General features: G+C 44.9%; 1 protein-coding gene across 2 annotated transcripts in view; it reads left to right on the forward strand.

Moving 5' to 3' along the window:
- The first annotated feature begins 1180 nt into the window (after window positions 1-1180).
- KIF27 (kinesin family member 27) overlaps window positions 1181-18231 on the forward strand; it is a 144114-nt gene continuing 127063 nt past the window's right edge. Inside the window, exons 1-2 of one of the 2 annotated variants that reach the window (XM_077474864.1) lie at window positions 1181-1359; window positions 4854-5209. In XM_077474864.1, coding sequence (XP_077330990.1) covers window positions 4912-5209 — 298 coding nt within the window. In that variant the 5' untranslated portion in view covers window positions 1181-1359; window positions 4854-4911. The remainder of the gene's footprint in view (window positions 1360-4853; window positions 5210-18231) is intronic. The other variant, XM_077474863.1, reaches the window with a different exon arrangement.

The following is an 18231-nucleotide window of genomic DNA, read 5'->3' on the forward strand; positions in this document are numbered from 1 at the left end:
TATGACTGATGTCACCTGACATAGTGGCAGCTGCCTGCAGATCCCGAACAGCAACAGATAGCAGGGAAACGAGCAGTGGGGACACAGGCATAGGAAGGTCTGCTCTTCCTCTGGGGTCCCTCAGACAACACTCAGGCAGTGCAGAAAAGTCGGGCACGGGCAGCAGAAGAAGAGGATCACATACAGCACTTCCTCTCTAAGAGCATGTCCCCGGAGCAGAGGAGGAGGTGGGTGGAGCTAAGCACTCGGCGCGGAGGAGGAGAAACTTAAACCCTGCTCCGCTGTGAATGCTGGGCCGTCTCAGCCTCCTTCTGTGTCTGATGTCACTGGTTGCTACACGCTAGGCGGCAGGTGGCTAGCAACCAGTTTGGAAATCTCCCTTGAGAGACAAAATTTGTGCCTGTGTCAGCTATGTGGCGGCCAGAGGAAGATGCGGGGCCGCAGGTACCCACTACAAAAAACAAGAAGAAGGCATTTCTGTCACTGAAACAGGCCCACTGAGCCATCGGCCCACCGGGAAACTCCCGGTAGTCCCGATGGCCAGTACATGCCTGACTGTTAGTGTAGTGTTGGTGCAGTCTTACTTGGATGTCTTCTCTCCTCTGTGCCAGGCGAAAAGACCGACACGAAGGGAGATAACATCACTTCCTCTGCTCCGTTTACATTACAGGAGCAGGGAAAGCATTCCATTCTCCGGGAGCGATCGTGAGGGGATGGCCATGAATCAGTGCGCCCCCCGCCCGCAGGAGGCAACTAACGTACCCATCCATTACTTTGCCTGCCCGTGCCATTCTGCCTAAGTATATCTGTGTAAGGTGGTCGGCAAGTGGTTAATATGACAGAACACCGCTGCTTTGAAAAATCAACATCAAAACAGTCTGACGGATTTCAAGTTGCTAAATTTCAAAAAATAAGCTGAGTTTACTGTTAAAAATAAGTGTGAGAAGCAAGACTCCGGGTGTCAAGGTGTCCGCTTGTAGCCTTCTCACTGTATCCTTACTGCGGACGAGTGCGGGGTGTAGCAAGATGGCGACGACGGAACGTCACTTCCATTACAAAATCTGACGGGTCTCCTAATATGACGAAACATCTGCACTCATAAACCATATACCTTTACCTCATCCGGCCACTGGGAGCGCTGTGTCTTTTCTTCCCCACTGCAGTTTTTGGACTTCTCGAGTAGCCGTCGCTAGGAGGCTGAACGAGTAGTTTCTAACGTTCTCTGTGGTTGCCAAGGCAACGGGAGAAACACAAGAGGTGTGCGCGGCATTGGGGAAGATCCACAGTATCTAGCTGCCATCGGCGCCCGGGATCTTCTTTATCGAGGAGGAGCCTCTGTTACCGGTGTGTGGAACTCAAGTGAGAGTGTTATTCATATACATGTCTGCACTGGACGATCATAGCAAGTCCTTAGTACACCGCTGTGTATGCTGGCTGTTCTTTGTGCTGCTGTCACTTTATGCTGTAAACAATGCATTTATGCTGGAGTTTAACTAACATCAAAACTTTTTTTTAGTTTTGAATAGAGTGGAGGGATTAGAAAACCTGTCAGTGTTTTATTGTTGTCTGTGGCCCTATTAGGGCTTCTTCACACCTGAGGTGGGGGGTAAAAGCAGGTGGTTGAGATGCGGTTTTACCACCCATTGACTGCCTGCCTGATAGCGTTGCTACCTCATCCATTTAAACCCAAACACATATTAATTGCACAGGTTCTGAGGCTAATTTAATGCAGATAAGGCACCAAGTGAGTTTAATTACTACCTTAATCAACCACAGATCCCGTGTAATATGTGTTTGGGTTTAAATGGATGGATGAGGCGGCACCCCTACTGCCTGAATGCTAACACATCGCTGCTCACAGGTGTACGCATGCCACACTACAATGCTGTGCAAAAAAAGAATGTCACTTTAAGCAAAGATAACTAATGCAGATCTATGGGGCCACGCCAGCACAGCAATCACCTGCAATGCGGTAGTAGGCAAATATAGTGTTTAAATCAGGAGGTGAGAAGGCGACGTATCGCCACCCCACTGCCTGTCAAACATCTCTGAAAAGCGGTCTTATCATGGATCCCTTTCTAGAGGTGCAGCATGCTGGACTTGTGAATAGGGATGAGCTCCGGCGTTTTCGCACACGCCATGTGCAGAGCCCGCCAGGAAGTCGGCGCTGTGCTAATCACAGGCAGTGAGACATTTCCCGATTTCTGCAGCCATGCATCGGGGCAATGTCACTGCCTGTGATTAGCACTGTGCCGACTTCCTGGCGTGCTCTGCACGTGGAGTGAGAACACGCCGGAGCTCATCCTTACTTGTGAAAATTAAAGAAAAGCCCAATTTTTTAGTTAGTCATCAGAGCAGGAATGAAGGGGAAATGTTCCATTGGGAAGTAAAAAACAAGCGGCCGAGCTGCGATTTAGCCGCCTACCCGAATTTTAAAGCGGGATTCCACCCTAAAGTGGAACCTCCGCTGATCGGAACCCCCCCCTTCCGGTGTCACAATTGACACCTTTCAGGGGGGAGGGGGGTGGAGATACCTGTCAAAGACAGGCATTTTCACCCACTTCCGGGCATAGACTCCCACGGGAGTCTACGCCATTTCCTGCCCTGCCGCGCTGTCTGCTGGGACACACACGGGTCCCAGTGACAGCGCGGAGATTTCCTATTGCGCGGCTCGCGCATGCGCAGTAGGGAACCGGGAAGTGAAGCCGATTCGCTTCACTTCCTGATTCCCTCACCTAGAATGGCGGCGGCGGCAGCCGAGGCCCGAGCGGTCGATCGGCCTCGGCTGCCGGCATCGCTGGAACCCGGGACAGGTGAGTGTCCATTTATTAAAAGTCAGCAGCTGTAGTATTTATAGCTGCTGGCTTTTAATATTTTTTTTTTTGGCGGAATCCCTCTTTAACAATACATCTGGACAGAGCTGTACACCTACCATGGCTGTGATGCTTTGCTTTATGACATCTTTAATGGCCAGTTCAAACCACATGCATGTGTTTGTTTTTTTGTTTTTTTTCTGCATTAAAAAGCATGGAAAGTAGGCTACGGTATATGGTTTCCAATGGCATAGTTCACACTAAGGATGAGCTCAGGCGTATTCGCATGCTTCACGAGCAGAGCCCGCCAGGAAGTTGGCACTGCGTTAATCACAGGCAGCGAGACATTGCCCGATCTCTCCAGCCACGCATCGGGGCAATGTCTCACTGCCTGTGATTAGCGCACCGCTACGCCAACTTCCTGGCGTGCTCTGCACGTGGTGCATGCAAACACGCCTGAGCTCATCCTTAGTTCACACCAGTGCAGTCAGTTTCAGGGTTTTCCAGTTCCAAAAAAAAAAAAAAAATAGAACATGCTGCATTTTCCTGCACTGTACTTTACTGGAACGCAGTAACACGCACCATAATGCACTGGAACGCATCAAAAATGCACCAGATCCCAGTACAGTATGAAAAAGGTAGAAAAAAAGCACCTTGAATGCATCCAGAAACGTGTCAAAAACGCACCGGACACGCCAAAAAACATGTTAAAACCACGCATGCAAAAACGCACCTGAAACGGATCTGGAATGTGTGTTTGTGGTGTGACCCAGCCCTATCTCAGGGTGCAGTATTAGACCTCATGCACACTGGATGTTATAAAAAGCATTAGCTGTAGAAAGCTGTAGCTGTAGAATGAGTTTTGCACTAGCGTTTTTTGGCTCATGCGTTTTTTTTTTTTTTTTTTTTTTTTTTTTTTTTTTTTTTTAGCAAAACTATACTCCCACAAAAGCTTATGGCTCCAAAATGCTCATAAACCCCAAATAGCCACGTTTTCCAGCGTTAAAGCATTTTTACAGCTAAAAAAAACTTCTCTCAAAACCCACTAGTTCTGTTTTTTTTTTTTTTTTTGCCAGAAAACGCCTTAGCCAAAAAACGCTGATAAAAGCCTATGTGTACATGAACACATAGGATAACATGCTGTTTATTGGCTGCAGGAAAAAATGCCTGAAAGCCAAAAACAGCAGCTGTAAAAATGTCCAGTGTGCATGAGGCTTTAAAGAGGAAGTAAACTCCCCTTTTTGTACCTATAGGTAAACCTATAATAAGGCTTATCTATAGGTGCTCTAAATGTCTCCTAAACTTGCACCGTTTAGGAGATATTTACTGTATACTGTGCTGATTACGTCATTGGCGCATGCGCTCTGAAGGAACATTCCATTTCTCCAGGGCCTGTGCTATGACCGGCAGCTCCTGGGTGCACTGACATCACGGTTCTGGCCAATCACAGCGCCGGAGCCCGCAAACCCAGAAGAAACACCGGGGAAGATGTCGGCCTTGTCAGCGGTGTGGGGATGCCTCTGCAGGGCTTTGTTCTAAGGTATTTCATGTATGCGATGCATACTAGCTCATTATGCCTATGTGTTGCAGGTTTTTTTTTCTTCATGGGTGTTTACAACCTCTTTAAACAGTTCAGTGGGGCCACGCCACAACGCAAGGCCCAGCCAGCGGTCGCAAGACTGTCCCAAAATGTAAAATTGCCATTTGGAAATTAGAAAATAAAGTTAAACAAAAAAAATAGACATTCAAAAGGTGGCAGTAGTGTCTCCTAAACTCCTGTCCGCTGCTATACCACCGTCTGAAAATGTATCCACCATAAATTTCTTTTCAGAGGGCAGTAAGCAGTACTACACGTTTGAAATAAGCCTTCCTGTTTTCGTTATGGGATGGAAAAGTAAAGGGAAATTACCCCAATAAGAAACAGATAGTGAAAAACCTGACAGGGGTTATAACCCTCCAAAATAATAATTAAAAAAAATGTTTCCTTCAGTTCTACTTGAAAGACCAGTGCAACTAATGACAAATAACTATATTTTGCAGGAACAATGCCTTAAATTGCAAGTGTGGACTCAGCGTTGATAGAGCAGCTGACAGCATCATGGAGGAGATTCCAGTAAAAGTAGCAGTACGGATTCGGCCTCTTCTGTCAAAAGAGATTCTTCACAACCACCAAGTGTGTGTGAGGGTTGTTCCTAATACACAGCAGATCCTAATTGGGAAAGACCGCGTCTTCACATTCGATTATGTCTTTGGGAAAGCCGCATTTCAGGATGATGTTTACAGCAATTGCATCAAACCCCTATTAGTGTCCTTGATTGAAGGATACAATGCAACGGTGTTTGCTTATGGACAGACTGGCTCTGGCAAGACTTACACAATCGGAGGTGGCCATGTTGGTATGTTTAAAGGACTATGCAAGCTAACATTTTGACTCTTACAATGTATTTGGCCATATAGAACTAAGCAGTGTTGTTTATTAGCATTGTTATAATACAGCAACAACAGCATGTGCTGCCAGGGGTATAGATGTGAGCAGCCAGGCTGTGCGAGAATACTGTTCCTGTGCCAGCCGGGATGGGAGCTCCGCTATGCTCCAAGAAATAATAGAAAGCAGCCAAAGTGTCCCGGAATCCGGGTCCAAGCTGAGACTGCCATTCACTACTATACAGCAGGTCTGGTTTGATGTGCGGCTTCCGGGACACTTCAGCTGCTTTCTAACAGCATGCACAGTGCTTTTTGAAATAAAGGTGACCGGTACAATTCAAAATCGATACAAAAGGTTTAGGAGGGCACTACGTATGAAATCTAACAATCTTGTAACCATTGGCATTTGTTTGCCTCAGATCTGTTTTTCTGCTCATACAAGCAAATGTGAATGCAAAAGCAGTTAGACCCCTTTCACACTGGGGCGCTTTGCAGGTGCTACAACGCTAAAAATAGCGCCTGCAAAGCGCCCTGAAAGAGCCGCTCCTCACACTCCAGTGTGAAAGCCGAAGGCTTTCACACCGCAGCGCTGCTTTGGCAGGACGGTAAAAAAAAGTCCTGCTAGCAGCATCTTTGGAGCGGTGAAAGAGTGGTGTGTATACCGCTCCTTCACTGCTCCTGCCCATTGAAATGAATTGGGTAGCAGCGCTTTGCGGTGGTTTTTACCATTTCTTGGCCGCTAGCAGGGGGGGTAAAACCGCTAGAATGACGGTTTAGCAGCGTTTGACGCCGGCGCCTGCACCACCCCAGTGTAAAAGGGGCCTTAAGAAGCAAGCCTGTATAATCCCAGAAGCATCTCAAATGCAATCGGCAAGCTGATTATACTTGCCATTTTACACAAGCTTCTTAGCACCGTATGTTATACAACAGTACATACCTCTTTCATGTTAGGAATCTGCCAGTTATTTCTTGGCACCTGAATTGTCAGTGTGACATTATTTTAGATCCTAAATGAGAAGTGTGGGAATAGAAATAACAAACATCTACACTGAAGGAAAAAGTATTTGATCCCCTGCTGGTTTTGTATGTTTGCCCACTGACAGAGAAATGATCAGTCTATAATTTTAAAGAGGTTGTAAACCTCCGAAACAAAAAACCCTGCAAGACAATGGCAATGGCATAATGAGCTAGTTAGTATGCATCACATACTAGCTCCTTATAAAATACTTACAGTGGAACCTTGGATTACGAGCATAATCTGTTCCAGGAGAATGCCTGTAATCCAAAACACTCACATATCAAAGTGAGTTTCCCCATAGAAGCCAATGCAAACAAAGATAATTCGTTCCACATTGACTTCTATTGCATGCAATACCACATGTGGCTGGGGGGGGGGGGGGGCACCGAGGAGCCTCGGAAATACTCTGGGACAGCTCAGCTGAACCCGGGAACCAAGTGATTCCGAGTATCCCCATTGGCTTGAATCCTGCTCGTTTTGCGAGACAACACTCGCACACCAAGGCAAGGTTTTAAAATAAAGTTGATAGTCTTTCAAAACGCTCGTTAACCGCATTACTCGTAAACCAAGGTTCCACTGTACTTCAGAATGATGCCTGAATCGGCATTGGCACTCCGAGTACACAGCAGACATCTCCCACCGGAGTTACTTCCAGGTTCGCGGCTCCAGCACTGTGATTGGCCTGGAGCCACGATGACGGCACTCCCGCGCATACGTGCAGGAGCCGCCGTCATGGCACAAGGGGCCTGTTTCTTCAGTGCACATGTGCCTATGATGTGCAAGTTTAGGAGATATTCAAGGTACCTACAGGTAAGCCTTTTTTATAGGCTCACCTGTAAGTAAAAGTGGTGTAACAGAGTTTAGCATGTTTCCACCTTTTATGTTTGATGGTGGGGGTGGTGTTTTTTGGGTCATGGGCAGCATTCCTTCTCCTCCAAACACAGCGAGTTAAGTTGATGCCAAAGAGCTTGATTTTGGTCTCCTCTGACCACAACACTTTCACACAGTTCTCCTCTGAATTGTTCATATGTTCATTGGCAAACTTCAGACTTCATCACATGACCACTGATTACTCAGTTCTCAGAAGAAGGAATGGGAAAAGAGAGGCGCCAAGCCACCAATAGTGTAGCAAAGTTTATTACAAAAATAGCAAATGGTTACAGTAAAAATGCACTCCCAAACGTCCAGGGTAACAGATATGTAAGATTCCATGTGGGGCTGGCAGGGAGATTCAAATCCGAGATGAAGCCACTGGGAAGACGGAGCCATCGCAGGAAGGGATGCAGGGAGCTGGACTGGCGCCAGGGAACTGCCACAAGATCACAGAGCTGTCGAACCGAGGTAAGCTGTAGCCAGTTTGAAACGCGTTTTGGAGGCTTGCATACAATTGCCTATTGCCAGCAACAAGTGCAGCGCTCAGGGATTTTTGTTGAGTGTTGGTTTACTCAGTCTGCTTGGAGCTTGGAGTGTTGACTGTCAGTCATTGGCTCTCTACTCTGCCCCTCCAGTACTCACTAGAGTGCTGGGCTGGGGAGGGGGCAGGAGTGGCTGGCTCAGGCTCCCGGCAGCACACTGAAAGGCTCAGCCAGTTTCCAATCAGGCATATAGGTGGTTCCTTCCAGAGCCTGGAGTGGTATCCACCGACAGCAGGCTTTAACCTGCTGTTGGCTGATTCTGAAACATAACCATATTTTAAACAGTTTCTAGTGAGTAAACAGCATGTTTAAACAAAAAAATTAATATACTGCAACTCACCAGTGATTAAGGCTAGGTTCATATTTAGCCCCCGTACACACGGTCGGACATTCCGACAACAAAATCCGTCTGGTGTTGCATACACACGGTCGGACAAAGTTGTCGGAAGATCCGATTGTTCAGAACGTGATGATGTTCGTTCATTACGACATGACTACGTTGAGGCTAGTAGCCAATAGCTTTGGTCTCATAATTTGATCTGAGCATGCGTGGTACTTTTTCAGATCGGAATTCTCTACAAACGATCGGGCAAAGTCCTGCTTTCAAATTTTTCCCGTCGGAAATTCCGACGGAAAAAGTCTGATGGAGCCCACACACAATCGGATTTCCCAACAATATAATCCGATCGGACCTTTTCCGTTGGAATTTCCGACTGTGTGTACGGGGGCTTGCTCTTAAGAGCAAACAATTGATCGCTTTTCAGGATTCAGCCAAGCACCAGCTGTCAGACTTTGAGGAGGTGATCTTGTTGCCTCCTGAATGTATGTATGTATATGTGTGTGTGTGTGTGTATGTATATATATATATGTATATATATATATATATATATATATATATATATATATATATATATATATATATATATATATATATATATATATATATATATATATATATATATATATATATATAGTTTTAATGCTGAATTCCAACTTACAATGGGACGAATTCACTGCAAATGTGAGTCAAGCATTTGGCTTGTGGGTTTAGTATGGAACTATTGCCTTGAATGGCTGAGTTTGACAGGCAGTTCCACCTGTCAACTTGGAATGCCAAGTTTAAATTGGCACAAGCCAAAGTATTGCATCCATTGCATGTGATCAGCCTGCTCCAGCTGTATTTTACACTATATGGGTGGTGGGGGGCAGTAAAACCATGGCTCAGACAGCTGTTTTTACTACCCTGGCCTCCGGTGTGAAAGAGACCAAAATGTTGTCACTGTATTAGGCAGGCCATACATGAATCCTTCTTCCTTCTTTTTTTTATTTTTTTTTATTTTTCAATCAACCAGTGGGTTGAACAAAAAGAATGACTAGATTCTCCCATCCACACAGTGTTATTGTATTATGACAGCAGGGAGCCTTCCCCACCGTCAGAGTACACTGATCAGTTTTACCAGCTATATTCGGAAGATGGTGGCACTGATTTGGAAAAATTTAAGAGACTGCTTGTACAGAAGTCGATCAGTAGATTGACTTCTGTACAACCAACCTGCCCATGCATGGATCAAAATTCATCTGGTCCTTGCTAAACCATCAAATTTCGATCCATGTATGGCTGCGTTTAGTCATCTTCTTTTTTAGGAATTCTTTCTTTTATTTTCACCTGGTGATCAGGCCAGTAACCCAGTATCTGTCTTAGGATCTCTCCTATCTATGAAGGAACAACAAAGTCTCACCCTTGTACAGCAACATTGTCTGGAGAGGGTAGTTAAGCTCATTGCATATGTTACAATCTGATTGTATAATCTTTTAGATCTATCAGCAAGTATGTAGTACAATAGCCTGCCTGATTTGAATACAAATTGAATGGATAGATTAGGAAAGTCGTTAAATTACAAAATTTTGGTGGATATAAGGTCGATTTGTACAGGGAATCTATGGTCCGATTTATAAGATGTATGGCGAGCCTTAGATAAACGCGACTAACATAATAAAGCCAAACTCCAGTTAACACTTTTTAAACAGTTACAGCTGCTTTTGGGATAAGTTTTACATAAATGAATAAAATCTGATCATTGCAAGCACCCCTTTCAGTGATAAATGGTTTGTCTAAGCCCTCTAATGCCACGTACACACGATCAGACTGTCCGGCCAAACCGCCGGACTTTGATGCGGAGGTCCGCCGGACTTTCCGAACGAGTCCGCCGTACTTTTGAAATGAACGGACTTGCCCACACACGGAGGAAAGTCCGTTCATTTTGAACGTGGCTCCAGGTAGCCGAGACTAGCGAAGGAAGTCAATGTCGTGGCCTTCGGCGGCGAGATTGACGTGTCGCTGGCCCTGTCACCTGGTATGGACTTAAAGGGGAAGCCCTAAGCTGAAAAAACAGCGTGGGGGTCCCCCCAAAGTCCATAGCAGACCCTTATCCAAGCACGCAGCCGGCTGGTCAGGAAAGGGGGTGGGGATGAGCGAGCGCCGCCCCCCCTCCTGAGCCATACCAGGCCGTGTGCCCTCAACATGGGGGGTGCTTTGGGGAAGGGGGGGACCGCGTGCCCCCCTCCCCCCACCCCAAAGCACCTTGTCCCCATGTTGATGAGGACAAGGGCCTCTTCCCGACAACCCTGGCCGTTGGTTGTCGGGGTCTGCAGGCGGGAGGCTTATCGGAATCCGGAAGCCCCCTTTAATAAGGGGGCCCCCAGATACCATCCCCCCACTCTATGTGAATGAGTAGGGGTACAATTTACCCCTACCCATTCACCTGGTGAAAAAAAAACACCACACAAGGGTTTAAAATAATTTATTGCACAGCTCCGGGGGGTCTTCTTCCGTCTTGTGGGGGTCTTCTCACCGGACTCCTCGGCTATCTTCTGCTAGCTCTTTTACTAGTGGAGGAGCCCGGCTTTCTTCTTTGTAGCTGCCCGTGGGTCTTCTTCCGACTTCGGGGGTCTTGTCCCCCTCTTCGGTTCTTTTTGCCGGGCCTCCACTTTCTTCCTTTAGCTCTTTTACTAGCGGTGGCCCGATCTTCTGTCGCCGCCGCCTCTTCTTCCGACTTTGGGGGTCTTGTCCCCTTCTTTGGTTCTTCTTGCCGGGCCTCTGCGCCTTCTTCCAGCTCTTTTACTAGCGGTGGCCCGGTCTTCTATTGCTGCCGCTGCCTTCTCTTCTTCTTCTTCTTCTTCTTTTTCCTTGAGATGTTGACTCGACATTCTCTCTGGCCGTAATGACAGGGACGCGGTGTGCGGCGACTTATATAGGGACATCACTAGGTGATGTCCCTGCCCCTTATGATGTCACATGTCCCAAAGGATGCTGGGACTTTATTTATTTATTTTTTTTACATTTTTTTTTCACCAAATGAATGGGTAGGAGTACATTGCACCCCATACTCATTGACATAGGGTGGGGGCCATTATCTGGGGTCCCCTTATTAAAGGGGGCTCCGGATTCCGATAAGCGCCCCGGCCGCAGACCCCGACAACCAACGACCAGGGTTGTCTGGAAGAGGCCCTTGTCCTCATCAACATGGGGACAAGTTGCTCGGCTGGGCTGCGCGCTCGGATAAGGGTCTGCTATGGACTTTGGGGGGACCCCCGCGCCGTTTTTTCAGTGTAGGGCTTCCCCTTTAAGTCCATACCAGATGACGGGGCCAGCGGCTTGTCAATCACGCCACCGTAGGCAGCGACATTGACTTCCTTCGCTAGTCCCGGTTACCTGGAGCCGCATTCAAAATGAACGGACTTTCCTCCGTGTGTGGGAAAGTCCGTTCATTTCAAAAGTACGGCGGACTAGCACACAGACGGTCAAAACTACTTTCTAAGTCCGCCGGACTTTTGGGAAGAAAAAGTCCGCCGGAGCCCACACACGGGCGGATTGTCTGGCGGACTCTGGTCCACCAGACCAAGTCCGCCGGATAGTCTGATAGTGTGTACACGGCATTACTGTTACTTTTGCTGCACAGCTTGTTTTTTTTTTTTTTAACCACCTCCCATCTGGCCAATGTAAATAAACAGGCGGATGGGTGCTTGCTGGATATGAGGGCATATCTACATGGCCTCCTGCAGCCGCTGCTCACATATGCTCTCTAGAGTACACAACCGCATGTGTTGTGGACTATGTGTCCTTCAGATCACACCCCCTGAGCAGTACTGTGCCACTATGATGACCTTGTACTGCTCAGTCTGGTGATCACTGACACTGATGTAAAATTTCAAAACAAGTGATAAGTAGTGGTGCCAGTATAAAGGAAATTTGCAAAAGTAAATAGGAGTGCAGCGGCCCCCTTTAAAAGTGGAGACGACCGCCTTACAAGTAACACCAAAAAATACAAAAGGTATGGCGCTTACTCAAAAAGCCATATTTTATATCATAAAAAGCTAAATTCTGTGTCATTTAATGTGATAGTCAGCATAACTCAAACAGTCCAAAGAAATAAAAGTTCCATAAAGAATGACACAATCTTCACAGAAAGATCCAATCACCGTGATTAAAAGATGGGTGTCTTGGGTCATTTTCTTTAAGCCTTGCTCCACCACAAACCGTGTGTAAGAAATGCACATTTACCAACCGTCTAAACTAGATACACTTTATAATACTTCCAGCTCCTTAATCATCAATGCTTAGGCCCCATTCACACCTGAGCGTTTTGTAGCTTGAAGCTACAAAAAGCTGGAGGGGAAAAAAATCTATTATTCTCTCTATGGAGATAGTTCACATCTCCTCTCCAAAATGCCTGAAGCTCAAACAAGTTTTGGAACTTTTTTTTTATTTTTTAGGCAGATTTTGGCGTTTTTCTGCTTTTTACATTGGTGACCTTTTTGACCTGTACAAAATCGCTGCAAAAATGTGGCAAAATTGTGGTAAAAACCACAGCAAAATCACGCAACTTTCTGCGAGAAAATTCTACACTCGGGTGTGAATAGGGCCTTAGGGGGATCCAGTACTGGTGATGGCTCTTGGCCCCCAAAGTGTCTCCATATATTATTCCAACAAATAGGACTCGGGAAAAGCATATTCAACTATCATCGTGCAGTAAGTTTATTAAAAGATGCAGATCACAGAAATATTAAAAATGTGCACTTACATTCAAGGGTGCTATAAGTCAGCACCAACATGTACAGCTCAGTTCAATGTGCCCTCGCCATCTATTCAAGATGCGGTGTGCATTCCAAAGCGCCGACTGTGGGAACCAGGATACCGGTATTGATGTCAGTAATGGTGATTGGATCTTTCTGTGAAGATTGTGTCATTCTTTATGGAACTTTTATTTCTTTGGACTGTTTGAGTTATGCTGACTATCACATTATATGATACATTATTTTGCTTTTTGTGATATATAATTTGGCTTTTTAAGTTGGCGCCATACCTTTTGATATTTTTTTGTGTTACTGACACTGATTGACTGCACTGACGACACTGTATGCCAGTGCAGCAACCAGTGTCTTCGATCAATAGCCACAGCAGTACAATGTCGTCATAGTGACACTGCACTGCTCTGGTGACTGTAGTAGTTTTTTTTGTCACCATAGTAGTGCAGCCAGTCACAGTGTACCCAGTCACCACCGCACCAGTCCCAGTATCACCAGACCAGTGAAAACCAGCAACTGTGTTCCCGATCACTGCCACACCAGTGCAGTGTCACAACAGCCAGTAAAACCAGCAACAGTGTTCCTGGTCATTAGCACACTAGTCCCAGTTTCACCAGACCAGTGTTTGCCATCAACAATGTTCCTGATCGCTCCCACACCAGTGATTATTACAGCTAGCAACTATATTCCTGATCACTAGCCACATCTGCGCCAGTATCACCGGAGCCAATGCAGACATCAACAGTGTCCCTGATCGCTGCTACATCAGTACAGTGTCACAAGAGCCAGTGCGGCCATCAATGGTGTCCGTGATTGCTGCCACACTAGTGCAGTGTTGCCTCTGCCTGCCGTCTGTACTGACTCTGGCCTGTTTGTTGACCTGCTGCCTGGACCGATCCTTTGCCTATTTACTGACCTTGTCTCTGCCTGCGGCCGGAACTGACCCATCTGCAAATCCCACTGACTATGTTCCTGTGAGACATCAGTCTCAGTCATCTGCTGCGGACAACTGATCTTCTGGAACCACAGCAATTTTTTTTTTTTTCTTCCTTTCTTTAGCCTCCTGTACTTCCTGGCCAGTGAACATAGCATTCTGGGGGCAGCTACATACCACTAGACAAAGTTTGCTCAGCTTCTAGGAACAGGGACTGTTAAATGTGATGCCACACAAAGCCTTATTCTCTGACCACTCATACATTGGTTGACCACTATATATTGGTAGAATTGGTTGATTTCTGTGATGCACAAGGTACAATGTCTGGTACATAATCAGTCGGAAAAAGTCTCACGTGTATGGTATTCCCATACTCAGAAGTAGCAGAATGTGCTTTGGGTTGTATTTTAAATATGCCAATGCTGTGTGTGAGAAATATCCTATTAATTGACATCGTCAATTTCTTATTTATCAATTTTATCATTTTCTTTTTTTCATTTTCCGTTATGGTAAAAATGTGACCTTCAAAAAACTCACCATGCCTCTAATTAAATACGTTGAAGGATTTACTTTGCAAAATGGAATCATTTTGTGGGTGTTTCTCGTGTCATGGGAAATCGGATATATTTTTATGCCCCTTGAAAGCCTGAAAGTGCTCCTTGGATTTTTGGGCCCTTCTATGGATCGTGGCAGTGAAAAAGTCTCACACATGGGGTATCCTCATACTGGGGGGAGTAAAGAATTTGTTTTGGGTAGGGGTGCACCCAATGGGAATTTTGGTACCAAAACTGAAAATGCAGGATGCATTTAGCTGAAAACCAAAAATGACAGTTTTAAAAAAAATATTTATATTTTTATATATAATTGTATTATATTCAACTTTTTAATTAATATGATCAATTTAAATTAATATTAATTTATTGTTTGCCGTTATTGGCACCTTTTTAGTGCTAGAAAAGCTCAAGAAAATGCAGTCTGCAGGCTCTAACCATCTCTTGTATCATGTCCTCAGTCTCTAAACATCTCTTGTATCATGTCTGCAATCTCTTACTTAAACTCAAACACACTACTAATAGTATTAGCAAAATTTCCATTTGGTTTACCTCTAGCAGACATGATACAGGAGATGGTCGGAGACTGCAGACATGATACAAGAGATCAATGCAGCCTCGCCAGTGCCCGGAGGATCAGAGCGGCGATCTCTCACTCTGTCACAGAGCTGGATTTGAATTTCCCAGGCGCAGTAACAATGTCCCCCCTCCTGTGATACGTCGCACTGATTCAGTGTGCTGGCATTGGATCAGTGTGCTGTTTATCACAGGAGGTGGGCCATTGTTACTGTAGCCACCTGGACAATTCAGCAAAATAAAGAGGAAGAGGGAGAGGAGGACAGGTGACACCCCCTGCAATGTGTGGCAACCGGGCGGACCCCACCCCTTTTTGGTGCTATTATTGGCACCTTTTCTTTTGGCCGCAAGCCGAAAACGCAGTTCAGCCGATGTGTTTTAGACGGCCGAAATTTCGGTGCACCACTAGTTTTGGTGTAAATTTAAGTATGCTTATGCCGTGTGTGAGAAATAACTTAAAATTAAAGTTGTAGTTTTAATGGAGCATTGGCATGTAATTGCAATGTTTTATATTGAAATAAATTACACGATTTTGTTGACTTTTTTATTTTCTCCTCTTTGTTTTTATATTGGATATGATTTTCCATATTTCTATAATACCAACATAATATTCAGTATAAAGGGCCATATATCCTATTGTCCACCCCTTCCTGTTGCACAAGAACACACGCACTCCACTTTGATCAGAAGACCTTTAATCTCCAAATATGTTTTTGGGGAACAGAAGTGCTCAGAGGAAACCAGCAAGTAGACCTCTTGCTGGGAAGTGAAACAAGGACCCCGGTGCTATTCTGCAGCTGTGCAAACCACAAAGCCATCATGTTTGTTTACTTATCTAAAATTATTGTTTAATCCTATCTCCAATTGTCTTTAAAAATAGACTGTTTTAATAATGATATTCAAGAACAAAAAGTGTTTTGTAAAACTAATAGTAAAATAAAGGGGTCAGTGGCGCTACTAAAAAAGGATAGGTACAAGAGGACCAAGAAGACGGTGGGGGCTGTAGCCAAAAACCAGAGTTGGACACCTATAGGAGCAAACCCCCTAGATAAAAATCCTTACATTTGTAGGGGTTTATGTTTCCTTGTGGCTTTATTTCTCAATGGATGTAGACAAGCATCTGCTGGCTGAAGTGTGGTGGTGTCATAGAGACCCCTGTATTCTAATATGTGTGTCTTTTGTTTGCCTGTCATTCTTGGATTACCTTTTCATGAACACAGAAGGCATGCCTGTGTGTCGGACACCCTCATTTAGTGGGCAGATACCATTTTTTTCCTTTGGACCATCTGTCACAGAGGTGCTGCTCTATTTAGTAATTTGACTGACCGTTGCCTGCTGTTGAAATTGCTTTAATTCTTAATGAACCCCCCATCCATATGAACACACAGAGCTCTCTGAATGTACACAGCTGATCAGCGGGTCCCAGCCATAAATCATTGGCATGCAGGCACCCTAAACCCGGAGATAGGTAGCGATGTACGGGTCAGTGTTGCCAACCTACCAGATTGAAATTTACTGACATGACACCCAAACATTACTGGCACAGCCACGTTTTTACTGCCATTTCCAAAATTCAAAAAAAAAAAACAGTTTAAAGTGCACATTTTAGTATTTAGTCTACAAACAAGTACAATATGCAATTGGCAATGTGATTTAACGTAGATATTAAGGGGAAAAAAAATCTTATTTTATTTACGATGGTGAGTACGATTTACTAGTAAGTAGCTCAGGGATAGGAGTCAGGAGGAAATGAAAATGGGCATGCGCGCACACACGTGAAATTGACTCTCACAGTGACACTGACAGCAGTGTGCAGCAGTACAGATGAGACCTCACGACACAACACTCCTGAGTCACAGTGATGGTCTCTCTTCACTCCAGATGGGGGGCACTCTGATGGGACCACCTGATGTAAGTTGGCACTCTGATGGGGACACCTAATATAAAGCAGCACAGCTGATGTATAGGGGCACACTGATGGGAGACACCAGATGTAAGGGGGGCCTCTGACAGCAATAGCTAATGTAAGGGGGCACTCTGTTGGGCACAGCTGATATAAGAGGATACTCTGACAGTGGCAACTGATTTATGGGTTAGTCTGATGAGGGTACCCAATATAGTGAATTACTCTGGTAGGGACACCTTATGTAAGAGGGACCACCGTTCGGGACATTTACAGAGTATTACCAGAGTGTGTGGAGGAAACAGTAAGAAAAGCGTCAGAGCACGGCTTACGCCAAAAAAAAAAAAAAGTAGACATGTACAATCTTTCATGACGCAGACTTGTGATTTGGACCTCCGGATGAAATTTTTTTTTTTTTTTAGTTACTGGACCTCCTTGAATTTTAATTTTACTACCCCTGTTTTATAGCATAAAGTAAAAAATATTTTTTTTTGTTTTGTTTTTCAAAATTATCAGTCTTTTTATTTGTTTATAGCGCAAAAAAAACCGCAGGTAACAAAAAAACTAGGTGATCAAATACCACCAAAAGAAAGCTCTATTTGTGGGGAAAAAAAGGACATCAACTTTATTTGGGTACAGTGTCGCCCAACCGCGCAATTGTCAGTTAAATTTACACAATGCCATATTGCAAAAAATAGCCTGGTCATGATGGGGTAAACCTTCTGGGGCTGAAGTGTTTATTCATCAATCATGTGAGTTGCTAAATGATGTACGTTCATTAAATGTAACCATATTTCTACACTTGAAGGCGCCTCTCTTCTCTTTTATACTCTGTAGCTCCTGCTGGATTTTGCTTCTAATCACCTTGTGGAGGTGGCCATTTGTGGATGGACATTTTATGGTTACACAACCTATTACATTGCTATAATCTGTTTTATATGGACTATAAACTGAAGGATTTATGAATAAATGTCTGTGGAACGAATCGAGTTTCCATTATTTCTTATGGGGAAATTCGCTTTGATATACTAGTGCTTTGGATTACAAGCCTGTTTCCCAAACGAAAAATGCTCACAATCCGTAATTATGTGTAGTGCCCTGACCTATCGCACCCAATCAGATTTTCTGTTTTATTGAAAGAACTTTAGAGTATGTGAGTGTTTGCTATGAGTTGCTGCACTTTCAGGCCCAGCTCTGGTGCTCATCCCCGCCCACCTCTCACTGTAGTAGTGGAAAAGAAGCACCGTGGATCAAAGATGAACAGAAATAGCTGCTTTTTTAGAGCAACTGCTGTTTGCACCACTGTAATTTAAATATCTTATACATCTGTAACTAGTCCTTTTTAATTTTTGGAGCTTTTTAGATATTATTATTATTATTATACCGTATATACTCGAGTATAGGCCGACCCGAATATAAGCCGAGGCCCCCAATTTACCCCCAAAAAACTGGAAAAAATTATTGACTCGTGTATAAGCCGAGGGTGAGACATGCCTGTCCATCCCTGTGTGT

Source organism: Lithobates pipiens, unplaced genomic scaffold (genome assembly GCF_037356315.1).
Source record: "Lithobates pipiens isolate NorthernLeopardFrog02 unplaced genomic scaffold, aLitPip1_a1.2 Scaffold_13, whole genome shotgun sequence".
In the NCBI taxonomy this organism is placed as follows: domain Eukaryota; kingdom Metazoa; phylum Chordata; class Amphibia; order Anura; family Ranidae; genus Lithobates; species Lithobates pipiens.